Here is a 14114-nt window from a genome sequence, read left to right as displayed (position 1 = left end):
AGGATGGGATAGCTTTCTTCTCTGCCAAAGTCTCTGCCTTGGGAACAATAAAATTAACCATTTTAATGTGTCAGACCCAATGGTTTTTAGAGTTGTGGATCCATCACCACTATCTGATTTTACTGCACTGTCATTACTGTAAAAAGAAATCTTGTAGCCCTTGGCAGTCACTCCATCTCCCTTCCCCTTAAACCCAGGCAACCATTAATAGACTTGGATCTCTACAGATCTGCCTACTTTTCATATGAATGAAATCATACAATATGTGGTTTTTGTAACTGGGGTCTTCCAATTAGCTTAATGTTTTCAAGGTTCATGCATGTTGTAGCTTATATCATCCATTCCTTTTTCATTGCTGACTAATATTCCATTGTATGGATACACTACATGTTGTCTACCCATTCATCAGTTATTGAACATTGAGGTTGTTTCTACATTTTGGCTATTATGAAGAGCAATGCTATGAACAGTCATGTACAAGTGTTTATGTGGACATATGTATTCACTTCTCTTGAATTTATGCCTAACTGTGAGATTGCTGGGTCATATGGTAACTCCATTTAACACAATAAGGAATTATCAAACTGCTGTCCAAAGGAGCTGCACCGTTTTACATTCCCACCAGCAATTAATGAGGATTCCAATTTTCACACATTCTTGTGTGCCAACACTTGTTTTTTCCTTTTATTTTATCTATTTATATTAGTTTTCTGTGGCTGCAGTAAAAATTAGCACTAACTGGTGGCCTTAAAACAATAGAAACTTATTCGCTCACGGTTCTAGAGACCAGAAGTCTGAAATCAAGATGCTGGCAGAGCTACACTTCCTCTGAAGGCTATAAGGGACAATACAACCCTTCCAGCTCCTAGTGGCTATGGCATTCCTTGATTTGGGGCCACATCAAATCTCTGCCTCTCCACATTTTCTCCTCTGTTTGTCTATCTTGTGTCTGCATCAGTACAACCTCTGCCTGTGTCCTCACATGACATTCCCTTTGTCTCTGTGTGTCTTTGCATGGCTATCTTCTTATGAAGATACCAATCACACTGATTAGGATCCCATCCTACTGATCTTAACTAATTACTTCTATAAAGATCCTCTTTCCAAATATGGTCACCTTCTGAGGTCCTAGGGCGTAGGACTTCAATTATCTTTTTTGGGGAGTGCGCGATTCAACCCATAATAGCAACCTACCTTGTCACCTATCCCAACTTTTCTGGGCACACAACTCTACCTTATTCCTTTGAGAGGTCCTTACTCCCAGGCCTCCCTGCTGTTTGTTCTTTCCTTAGACATGCTACCAGCCATTACTGACACTCCACATGGAGGTCCAGATTTATCCTAGTCACAGCTGAACCCTTCCCAGCTGAACTGTCTTGCTGTATCAGGGGCAGTTTAGCTTTACTCTGCACATGCTCAGGCCCATTCTGCTGTTACCTGGCCCCGATAACTGCTACTGAGTAGTGCTACTTTCCTCAAAAGCACTGGAAGTCCAATGCAGGGAAAATTCTATTTTTGGCTGTCGGTATTTCCCACTACCTTTGCCATGCAGGCCACTCTGTGATGCCATCCTTGGCTTCCCAAGGTAGAATTTCTTGATCTCTTTTCTGTGCTTTCTTCATCTCTTTACATGCCTTTGACTACGGCACTGACACCACATAGTATATAGTAACTATTTGAGTGTCTATCTTTTCCCATTGACTGTGATCATGGACATGCTGAATTCATTTTTGTCTTCATCTTTGTATTCTAATCATCAACAAAGTGCCAGGCTCATGCATGTGTCCAGAGAATGTTACTGAAGGAATGGATAAAGACTCAGAATACTGCTCCCTCCCAGAATACTACCCAGGGCCCCTCCAAGATAAGAGTTAGCTTTTGACTCCAAAGGGATACTGCAAAAAACCTATAGCCCACAACCTGGTCTACCTTGAAACACCCTGGATAACCTATGAATAAGCAAAGCCCTGCAGTAACCTAGTTGCCATGCTAGCTCTCCAGAAGAAACACGGCTACGATTCCCCTTTCCCAAGATTCAACTGAATGCACAATATCCAACACGTGGAGAGCAGGAATACGGTAAAAGACACTGGATATTGCTGCTGTAATTTAAACCTATTGGTGTACTTGTGTGTGCATGGGGGAATGTATGGGCATAAGGAGAGTGTGGATAAGCTCCCACTTATAAGGGCAAAAAAATGAGTCAAAAATGTTTATATCCAGCCATAACACTCATGTCTCACCTTCCTGACTGAATCCTGGCATAGAATATACTTGTCACAATTAAGGTTAACTAATAGAATCCAGAGACATCCAAGAAAAAAATGGGGGACGGAGAAACATTATCAATCTAACAGAAAACAGAAAAAGATGGGAAGAAAGAAAAAAGTTTATAGATACATGTGCACATAATAAAGTACAAAAAAATGAACAGGAAAGATATAAGCCAACTAAATGACAACAGCTTCCTCTGGGAAGGAGCTGGAAATAAAACCTCTATGGTGTCTTTACCATTCAAAAATAAGACAAAAGTACATATAGTGTTCTTCAGCCTGGTGTCTCTATTTACCTTTTGGTATTTTCATTGTGATTGCATTATAACTACAAATTAAACCTACTATATATATTAAAAACTACACCACCTTTGTGCTCCCATGCACACTATGGTTTTCCAGCAGAGCACACACCACGTTTTGTCATCTATGGTTTATTTAGTAACCTGCCTTCACATATGCATTCTGATCTCTATCAGGGGCCATTTCTATCACACTCACCACAGATTTCTTAGTTCCTAATTGGACACTTCTTATTAGATAATATGTGTGGTAATATGTGTCAATTCTCTCCAATGTTAGCAAAATGCCTGACACATACGAGTTCTGTGAATCGACACACGAGAGCAAGAAAGAATGGGATTCACAACAGTTTGTTAGTGTTTCATTCATGCCAAGATTTCTAAAAGAGATGTCCTGAAGGGGCGTACATTCTTCAGGGGCCCAGGCTACTCTCTGATCATTAGGATGTTACTTTGTTACCTCTCTCCAAGCGCAAATAGAAAGCAGAAGCCCACTTTCGTTGGTGGTATTTTTTTTTTATTTAATTAATTTTATTTATTAATTACAGAGAGAGACAGCCTGCGAGAGAGGGAACACAAGCAGGGGGAGTGGGAGAGGAAGAAGCAGGCTCCCAGCAGAGGAGCCTGATGTGGGGCTCGATCCCAGAACGCCGGGATCACGCCCTGAGCCGAAGGCAGACGCCTACCGACTGCACCACCCAGGTGCCCCTTGTTGGTGGTATTCTTTCACTCCTCACTCCACAACCTGTGGTTTTGCTGAGCAATTAGCACTCAAATTACCTGTCTGCTTTCACGCAATTTCCCAAAACTGCCTCACATCAGGAAAGATATTTAGGCACTTGGAGCCTGAAAAGGAGTTGCCAGATCCCCTCTCTCATTTCAACTCCTCCCAGGCACTACCTCCCTTTTCCTCTTTCCTCAAAGCCTCTGCTCATCTCCAGCATAGTGCACCTGGATTCAAATTTACAAAGTGGCATTCATCCATCATCAGGTGTCTCAAAAGCTAGACAGAAACACCTGAAGTGAAGCCTGCAGCCATTCAGTCCAGAGAGTCTTGCCCCTCTCAAGCTTCCAGTTATTCCTAAGAGCAAATAAGACCCGGCTAGAGTAACTGTCAATTCCTTTGGAGCTTTGATAGCATTTTGTAATCATTTATGTACATCTGTCCTCACCAGTATCCCACCCCCAAAATCTTGGGCTGTAAAGTATTTTAAAGAAGGGCCTCTATCTTACTCCTGAATTTCTCTCAGTGCAAAGCTGAAGACGCCATAGACAGAACCATTAGAGAAAATAAATGAAATGGACAATGATTTGTTTCCCCATCTTTGAACCTAAATAGATGTGCAATCCTACGCCAGTCATTTCACTTCTCTGGGTCTGTTTCTCCATCTGGACCTCCAAAGGCTCCTCAAATTCTCCTGGCAATCTTCAATCTAAAAATGCTGTGAGGATCTCGCCTCAACACCCCCGTTCTTAGCAGGCTACTTGGCGCTGATTAAAAGCCAGGGAAAAAGCCAGGGAAAAGCAAGTTCTGAGTTACTTCCTTGCTCCAAAGGGCAGGCATCACTGGGGACCACTCACCGTCCTTAAACCAGGGGGCCATGTAGCTCAGGATGTAGGTAGGGTCCAGAGTCTTCACGACATAGTCCCGGAAGGCGTGCAGATTCTGCCGATCCTCAGCCGACATGCCGGTGGCTTGGCTCCCAGCGAGGTCCCTGCCTCACCCGCGCTTCACTCCTTTGAAAGCCTGTCGGCGGCTGGCTTGCACGGATCTTCTGAGAAGCCTACCCAGACCCAGTGCTGAGAGGCGGAGCCGCCGGGAAACCTCCACAGCAGACGGGAAACCGAAACCGCAACTAGGAGCCTGCGGGCGGGCCAGGGCTTGCCACCGAGGCTGGACTGCCGCAGGTCCCCGCCTCCCTGACCGCATTTTCCCCTGAGCTTTCGCGTCGTCTGGCTGCCTGGTTTGCAGACCTGTGGGCGCTCGCTCACCCAGAGGGACCAAGGATTCCTGGGAACTTTTCTGATTATCTTTTTTTTTTCTTTCCCCATTTTGCTTTTTATCTCAGGAAAGTTCAGACTCAATAAAATATGCACAGATTTTAAGTGTATAATTCCATGAGCTTTGAAAAATGTGTATGGGTGTAACTGCTTCCTCCAGGTCATGTAGGTCCTATAGTAAATGCATGTTTAACTTCACAGAAACCTGCCATCTGTTTTCCAAAATAGATGTACCGGTTTGCATTCCCACCAGTGGAGTAAGAGCTCCAGTAGACACACATTGGTCAACTTGCCATTTTGGTCAGTGTGAAATGGTGTTTCATTGCGGTTTTAACATTAACTCCTCAAATAGTTATTGATGTGAACACATTTGCATGTATTTATTGGCCATTCATTCCTCTATCATCTTTTGTGAGGCATTTATTCCCATCTTTTGCCTAATTGAGTTTTCTTTGTATAATGGATTTACAAGTTATTTATTTATTCTGGATATGAGCCCATTGTCAAATATATGTATTCTAAATATTTTTTCCCAGTCTTACGGTTTCATTTTCTTAAAAGTGTCTTTCAAGCAAATGTGAAATGATACAAAGAAAGCAAATGGAGTCATGAGACAAAATAATGGAGGTTGGAAAAAACTGTTTTAATACAGTGGTAAGAGCATATCTCTCTGGGTAGGTCACATTTCAGCTGAGCCCTTAGGAATGAGAAGGAATGAACTATTCAAAAAAGTAGGAAGAGAAGGATTCCAAGCAGAAAGGACAGAAAGCACAAAGGAGTCAAAGAGAAAAAGTGAACAAGGGATAAATGCCATGCAGTGTTGCTGAACTGGTAAAAAGGGCCTTGTAAGGCAAGGGATAAAGGAACACGTTGCAGGATTTTAAGCAAGGAGCAACATAAATTGATGACTTTTTTTTTTTTTAAAGACTTTCTGGCTCCTATGCAGAACAAGTAGATTGATGAGAGGTGACTCAGGTAAGAGATGAGAGCACAGATAAGGACAGTGGCAGTGTAGAGTATAAGAAATGAAATGTTTCAGATATAGAGATAGGACTGAGTAAACAGCAGTGGAAAGGAAGAGGGTGGGGAAAAATCAAGGCTACATTTCAGGCATCTGGTCTGAGCAACTAGGAGAATGGCAGCACCATGACTAAAATGGATAAGACAGGTAGGTTTGTAGCTTATTATATCCTAGTGCGGAAAACAGGCAAGAAAGTAAGTAACAGTAAGTTCAGGAAGGAGAAATAAAGCAAGATAAGGGAATAAAGAGTAATGAGGGCTGCTTATATAAGATGAGCTCATCGGGGAAGACCTAAAGGAAGAGAGAGAGAAGGTCATTTGGGTAAAGAGCATTCTACTAAACAAACAAAGTGCATAGGAGAAAAAAAGAAAAAGAAAACACAAAAAAACAGGAGTGAACCAGGCCTGCAAAAGAAAAAAGTGGTGAGCAGAATTGCTACAGTGAAGTGCTCTGGGGGAAAGACAGAGAGGTGGCCAAGGCAGTTCACATACAGCCTGACAGATCACGAAAAGGACTTTGGCTTTGATTTTAAATATGATGGGGAACCATGGCAGGATTTTAAGGGAGTATAAGATCTGTTTTTAAAGGATCACTGTGGTTGACTGGAAGGAAAGAAGCTGCCGGGGGACAGGGTGGAAGCCGAGTAACCAGGTAAGAGGCTTGTACCAGCACTAGTCTTGGATCAAGATCAAAGCTGTGTAAGTGGTAAAGTTGCAGGATATATAATCCTAAAATCACACATAATCTGGTGATGAATTGGACGTAGGACATGTGAGAAAGAAGGCAAGGAGAATTCCTATCTGTTTAGTCTGAGCAGCTGCAGGAATGGTGGTGCCATCCACCAGCACGGGACACTGGAAGATGGGCAGGCTTGGACGAGGAGATCGAGAACATGCTCCTTGCTTGCTGATGAGAACGACCCACAGGCAGTGCTTCCTAAACATGAATGCCCAGTCAGGTCTTATTAAAGGACAGATTCTGACCTAGTAGGTCTGAGACTCTGCATTTCTTACAAGCTGACACTGGTGATACTGATGGTGCTGGTCCACAGACCTCATTCTAAGTAGTAAAATAACTGAAAAACATGAGATAAAGGAAAAGAGGGGATAATTTAAAAATCAATATTCCTACTAAAGGGGGGGGGGTAAGTGAAATCCCGAGCATATGTGGAGGAATGTCCTAGAACAGTGGTTCTCAAACTCTGGTTTGTAGGCCAGTAGCATCAGAATCACCGGAAGACTTGTTAGAAAAGCAAATTCTTGGCATCCCAGATGTTCTGAATCAGAAACTGTGGGTGTCAGCCTCAGCAATCTGTCTGGACAAACCTTCCAAATGATACTGATGCATGCAAAGGCGGGAGAACTAAAGGCCTAAAGAAAGAGAGCTTCATCCATAGCGAAGATGGATGCTATGGTAGGTTGAATGCAGAAATTATAATTCACTTTTCCCAGTTTTACACCTTTTGCTAGAGAGGCATTGTTTTGGTAAACAGGTAAGGTTTATGTTTGCCCAAACCTAAACACGTGGTAGAGACAAGTGGGAGGTTTGAGGAGGAAAAAGATGTGAAACGTACCCATTATACCAATGAGCAAGAACACTAAAGAAACTTGTCCTCCACTAACATATATCGTATGAAGTTGAGGCTGGGGATTGTGTTTTCATGGTGACACCAACCTGCAGTTACTAATTTCCTTCAAAACCACTCAGCAGGATGCATGTAGGCACAGCTGAAGAGTTGGAACTGATCTACACTGAGGTCTTGTTAGGTAAACTGTTGCTGTGCAATCTGACATGTGACTTATTTTCAAACAGGCCAAAGCTAAAAATTGTTTTAACATTTTAAAAGTGTTGCCAAAAAAAAAAAAAAAAAAGACTATACAACAGCGACTACATATGGCCCATAAAGCCTAAAATAGTTACTATCTGGACTTTAAAGGAAAAGGTTGCTGACCCCTAAACTAAGTAAACGAGGAGAGACATAAGGACGAGAGAGTTGGAGGATAATGTAAGGGAGTGATTTAAACATAATCTGGAAAATCACAGCTAAGCATGAAGGAAAGTATAGAAATGGAGGGTAACTGATAGGGTAAGATCAAAAGATTTTACTTCCTAGTCCTGTACTCTAAAAATGGTATTAGATATTCTTGTAGGTAGCCTAATCTGCTGTACCCAGAGCAGAATTCCCTGATTCAGTGACCACATGAGGATAACAGTGACATGCTCCAAGAATTTAAAAAGAAGATGAACCTCTTGGAAGTTCTGTTTATGTCCTACTGCATGCAGGGCACTGCATTTGATACAGGAGCTATAACATAAAATTGAAGAGGCAAGAAAGTATATGGGACTAGAGGGAACACTTCTTGGTCTCCTCTGAAAGCTTTCCTTCTTTTGCCAGCCTCCTTAATCTTGTATTCTCTAGAATCTTCACTTAGGCCTGCTTCTTTTCTTCTACTCTCTCTGGGAGAGCTCATCCACTTCCACGACCTCACTAGTACTCCCTAGTCTCCCAGTGACTCCTCAACTACCTCCCTAGTCCCAATCTCTCCTCAAGACTCATACTCCTATTTTCAGCTACCCACTGGAAATCTTCATCTGCCTGGGTGTCTTCCATGCTGTCCAACAGAATTTTCTGTGATGATGGAAATGTTCTCTCCCTGTATTGGCCAGTATGGCAGCCATAAGCCTTATTAAACAAAATTTAAAATTCGGTTCCTCAGTTTTACTAGCCGCATCTCAAGCAACATCCACGTGTGCTTAGTAGCTACTATATTGCACAGTGCAGCTCCAGGCAGCTCACTCTCAAACTGAACTCATCGTCCTCCCCCAAGCTATCCCTATTCCTCTATTTCCTACCTTGAATATTATCACCAGACATCTAATTCTCACAAGGGGGAAGAAAAATCTCATTTTACAGACTTTTCCCTCCTCCTCACAGCCCATCCTCATCTACATGGTACCCCAATTGTGCCTAGTCTACCACAGAAATTTACTGAATCCAGCCTCTCCACTGGATCCCTGTTCTTCTCCAGGCCCTTCTGATTCCTGGTTTGAGCTACTGCAGAGCTTCTCAAGCAGCCTTTCACTAAGGCTTTCCTGCTCCCAGCTTTCTTCTACATTACTGCTGGCTGTTTAAGAACAAATCTAATTTCTCAATTCCCACCTTCTTTAAAATTCCTGTTGGCTCCACCCTACTCATCGTTATAACCCTAGCGTTTGGCACAGACTTGGACCACATGTACTTGGTGTTTGATGACTAAATGAATTTTACAGACGGAAATGCAGAGATAGCCTTTTCCCACTGTTTACCTATTTAAAGTGCGGATGGTCAGAGAAGCAGCCTACTCCAGGCAAATACTAGGTATCTAACTCTGCCTCCTCGTGTTTATATAAATGTTCATCATCTAATGTTGTGGCAAACATCACAGTCGCAGCTTCTATGGGAATCAATTTATCGACTCAGACCTTGGCCTAACTGGACTTCCATGTGCCTTGCCTGTTGCTCTTCTCAGGCACAAATTCAATGGATTTACCATCCCCCCAAATACTTGCAGATAAAGTAAGAATTTCCTAATTTTCATGACATTGTAACAACCAATCTTACTGTACTTTTTAAAATGGTCATATTGTGCTGTTTTCTAATACCCAACTGGTCGAGGCATTGACTAAAAACTCAGAACGAGGAAATCATCATTTACCAAGTTTTTATTATCTTCTCTGTACGTATGCCAGCTGCTACAGTGGAACACAAACATAGTTTAAAGGACAAGATAGAATACCCATGACACAACTCCCCTTTTCTTCTTCATCATCTGCTGCCATCAACCACAGCATCTCCCATGTATGCTTCCAGCCTTATTGATCACTATCAATTCCAATCACCTCCACCTCTACCCATTCTAGTTACTTCCAATCATGCCTAGAATTAGACACACTCTAAAGTATTTCTTCAGTCTTCTTACACCTACCTCCACTATTATCTACTCGAACCTCATTGGAAAACGAATTCTTTGGTATCTCCCTGTTCTTGAAGTATAATGGTCACTTCATAGCTTCACTTCCTTCCCTACACAGCCCAGATACCAGAATGCATCAATTCAACTACTCTCACCAGTATCTCACTCAACTGCTTTGCCCCTGTTGTTTTACTAGTAACATTCAGCAGAACTCCAACCATAAGCCATCCATTCACTCATTCACTGTATAAATACTGAATACATACTAAACGTCCAACATTAGTTTCTGCTTCTACTCCCAGTGTTGAATGCTACCAGGACAAAATCACGAAATCTTGGTGTCCCATACAATATCCCATGTCTTAAGGGGCGGCCTCAGGCCTTAGCACTCATCAGGAATTCTCAGCTAACCCTCTCTCCACGACCCTCAGTGACCATTTCTCATTCCTCTCAAGCCCAATCTTATTTATGACCCACCTTTCTCAGAAGTTAGCACTTCTTCCTACTTCATGGAGAAAAGACAGGCTTTACAGTATGAACAACCTCATCTCAATGAATCTACTCACAGAGGTTTCTTTGTGCGTTACCTCCTTTTGCCCCTTTAGAGCAAGACTTGCCTCTCCTCTATCGTTACCAATTCACTTACCTGTGTTCTGTGCTCTGCCATTCAGGAACTCAGCTGCATCCATTACTCCTCTCCTTTGCCTTTAACTTTTCCTGTTCCAAGGTCTCCTTCCCAAAAAGCTTGTCTTCCCTCCATCCTAAATTTAAAAGAAAAACTCTCCTTTGATTTTATACCCCTCACAAGCTTGCTTCTGAGCATGGAACCAAGAGCAGTTATAACTGTGTATCTCGGACTAAGATCCCAACAGGCCGGGCCTTATAAACAGACCAGAACACCTCTCTAGTGACTGTGGCTCTTTCTCACAAAGCAGCTTTAATAGTTACTGCATGTTTGCCTTCGTGACTTTTTTCCTTTTGCTGAGTATACGTGACTGAAAACTCTGATTGACACACTCATACAGGTAACCCTGCAGGCCTATAGAGGCAATTTTATTAGCTTGTTTTGAAATTATTTCAAACTTACAGGAAAACTACAAAAATAGTACAAAGACTTCCTGTATTTTTACCCTCAACTTTTAACATTTTGCCACAATTTACTTTATCACTGTCTCCATCTACACATGTAGTTTTTTTGTTTTTTTTTTTTTTTGGAACATTTGAGAGTAGGCTACATACACAATGATCATGATTTATCTTCCCACATAGGTTTTTCTAAATACATCAATCCCTGGACAGGTCTGTATAGTAGTGCCCTCCCCCCACCCCCAATCTGCAGTTTTGTTTCTCGTTTCAGTTATCTGCAATCAACTATGATTTGGAAGCCTTTTGAAGTAACTTGAGGTTAATCAATAGTAGCCAAATGCTACATCACAACGCCTAGCTCATTCACCTCATTACATAGGCATTTTGCCATCTCACATCACAAAAAGAGTGAGTACAAGTTATTTTGAGAGACCACATTCACATAACTTTTATTACAGCATATTGTTAGGATTGTCCAATTCTATTTTTATTGTTAATCTCTTATTGTGCCTAATTTATAAATTAAACTTTATCACAGATATGTCTGTAGAGAAAATACTACGTACATGGTTGGGTACTACCTAGTTGCAGGCATTCGGTGGGGAATCTTGGAACTTATCCCTTGCAAGGGGGTACTAAGTTCTGGTCTCAATGATAGCTATATTATAGTAATTTAATCAGTTAATATTTCAATTGTACATAGCTTAATGAACTTAATGTTAGAAATGAACCCATGCTCAGAATTCTGATGAAATCTGGTTTGCGAAGAGGAACGCTTCTCCTCTACTTCCCATCCCCTGGCCCCATTGGTGGGAACACCGGGGCTAGCAACAACCCAAACCAGGTTATACACGGTTTCTGGTATCCTGACGGACCTTCTGGAAAGTTTTCTGAGTCCAAGGTTATGCTGACTGGCTCAGGGTGCCCATACCCACTGGCAGAGGACTATAATTCTTCCCCAGGATGGAAGAACTCCCAGGAAGTATGGGCCATCAGCTTACCTTGAATAAGTTGTTGCCCTTTTGTACACACAGCCCATCATTAGTACACATTCAATGGGTTGGGGAGGAGCTTAGATTGGCTCCCACAGAGCTTCCTGAGAATGGGAAGTGAAAGAAAAAGTTCTCCCGCCATCAATCTAAGGATTGACGAAGGAGCAAGTACAAATGGTTGGCTGCATTTCCTTTAAACAAAAAAGTTGCAAAAGTCACAAAAACACTGAAAACCTGAGGTAAGATAAAATGCCTCATGGACGCTGAATTCAGATGAACAGGTTAAAAGAATATAGTGTTAGGCTAAAAGTTGACAGTGGAACTCTCTAAAAGCAGAAAGCAGGTCTTAGCCGATTTTTAAAATCCCTACCACCCAGTCATCCATCCAGTATGTGCTTTAAGCACTTCCTATGTGAAAGAAAACAGAAGGGATTTACCAGTACACATACATACAGTTGCCAAAGAACTCGCAGACTGGTGAGAGAACACTTAGTAATCAATTACTACAGAAGGAGTCCAGGGTTATTAAGAGAGCAAGTAATTGAGGGGAAATAATGGAAGAGGGCACACTCACTTTACCAGAAGCTTCCTTTAGCTAGGATGGAACTCAGTTCCCAGCAGAAGAAAAACCCACGTATGAAGGCTCTGCATTAGCAGGGAGCAGCACCTCCATAGACCTGAAGCAGGTTAAGATGGCCAGAGGACAAATGAAGTGAGAGAAAAGCTGAAAATGAACCTGAACCTGATCAGGTAGGGGTATGTAAACCATATTATGCTGGATTTTTGTTTGCTTTTATTAAGTGGCCTAAGAATAACAGAGAGTTACTGAAGGATTTTAAATAGGGGGACGAAAAAACAAAAACAATTTTTCAAAATATCTTTTGAATGCTACAGCAAGAATGGTTGGAGGCAAACGGGTACGTGTAGAGCAACAGTGTATGCAGGCAGACCCACTGTAGGAGTGCAAGTGAGATCACGGCTGCCTGGATTGCATGGTACAGACATATTAGAAATATTTAGTGACCAAGATCTGGGGACTGAATGAGAGGGCTGAAGGAGGAGAATCAAAGACTGGGAAATTTTGGGCCTTAACACCTAAAAAGATGATGTGATGGTGCCTGTATTAAGAGAAGTTTCATGTGTTTAACTGAAAACAGACGTATTAGAAATATTTAGTGACCAGGATCTGGGGACTGAATGAGAGGGCTGAAGGAGGAGAATCAAAGACTGGGAAATTTTGGGCCTGAACACCTAAAAAGATGATGTGATGGTGCCTGTATTAAGAGAAGTTTCATGTGTTTAACTGAAAACATTAAGATAGGCTTTCACTAAATGTTTAACTAAAAATATGATGTAAAATCGGAAAATGAAATGAAACGGCATTAAGTTTTTAAGAAAAAACTACAAAATCATGTCATAATTTCAAAGTATAAGCCTTGATCAACTAACTACAGCCTTCCCATAATTTCTGAGTGTCTGAGAGCTTACTAAAAATTGCCAACACCAATTTAGATTGTCATTTGTCATTTTAGAAGAATTTCCTACTGCCATTAGGACAAATACAAACATGATCTACAAAGCTTGGTCCCACACTCTTTGCCCTTTGGTTAACTTTGCCTTCTTTTAGCTCTTGGAACATGCTAGGCTACAATTCTGCCTTCGGATCTTTGGACATCTTTTCCTTTGCTAAGAACAACTCTCCTCCTAGCTAACATCTCCTTGTTTTCTGAATTTCAATTCAGCCATCACTTCCACATGAGATTAGGCCCCCACTGTATGCTCTTAAAGGAAATTACACTCTCTCCAGAGAACTTATGGTTTGTAAGTTTACATATTTCCCACGAGGGCAAGGAGCAGATCTGCTTTGTTCTATCACTGAAATCCTAAAAACATAGTACAGAATCTGCCACACTGCAGGCATTCCAACTTCTGCTGAACAATGACTATGGTAGCAAGGCAAACAGAAGGCTGAATTAGACTTCATCCAAGTTCGGTTCTTCCCTGGCAATCTTACTTTAGGCTAGATGGAGAGCACTTTGTCATCTCTAAAACAGGGTAAAACATAAGCATAACCACTTTGTGTACTTCTTTTACCAATGTAAAAGAAGTCTGGCAAGGGTTTTTTTGTTTTTACTATGCTAAATGCTACATAGCTGTATTTTGTTGAAGACAGATATTCCTCATAACCAAAGAACTAAAATAATTAAAGCTGTGCGGTTAAATGCAGATCACCTGATTTAGTATTTTTGACAAGTATATCCTTAACTATTTTCAAGATTTTAGCTCCTCTAAAATAGTTTGATTTTTCTTTTTAAAGGCAATACTGCATAGGAAAATTTCTGGATTCTTGTTTTAAAGTGTTACTGTTTTATTTTTTATTTTGTTGAATACACATTTGTTTCACTGGCAGTCCAGATAAACAAGTATATAAAGGAAATGTTTAGATTTTTCTTTTGGCAGATGTCAAGATAAACTGTGCAGATTAA

General features: G+C 41.4%; 1 protein-coding gene across 1 annotated transcript in view; it reads right to left on the bottom strand.

Moving 5' to 3' along the window:
* RIGI (RNA sensor RIG-I) overlaps positions 1–6522 on the bottom strand; it is a 38849-nt gene extending 32327 nt beyond the window's left edge. The window contains exon 1 of the mRNA XM_045780565.2: positions 4157–6522. Coding sequence (XP_045636521.1) covers positions 4157–4262 — 106 coding nt within the window. The 5' untranslated portion in view covers positions 4263–6522. The remainder of the gene's footprint in view (positions 1–4156) is intronic.
* Between the last annotated feature and the right edge of the window lie 7592 nt (positions 6523–14114).

This window comes from Ursus americanus, chromosome 18 (genome assembly GCF_024610735.1).
Source record: "Ursus americanus isolate L20-20 chromosome 18, mUrsAme1.1.p, whole genome shotgun sequence".
Classification (NCBI taxonomy): Eukaryota; Metazoa; Chordata; class Mammalia; order Carnivora; family Ursidae; genus Ursus; species Ursus americanus.
The sequence above is the reverse complement of the archived record's forward strand: the minus strand, read 5'-3'. Positions and strand labels throughout refer to the sequence as shown.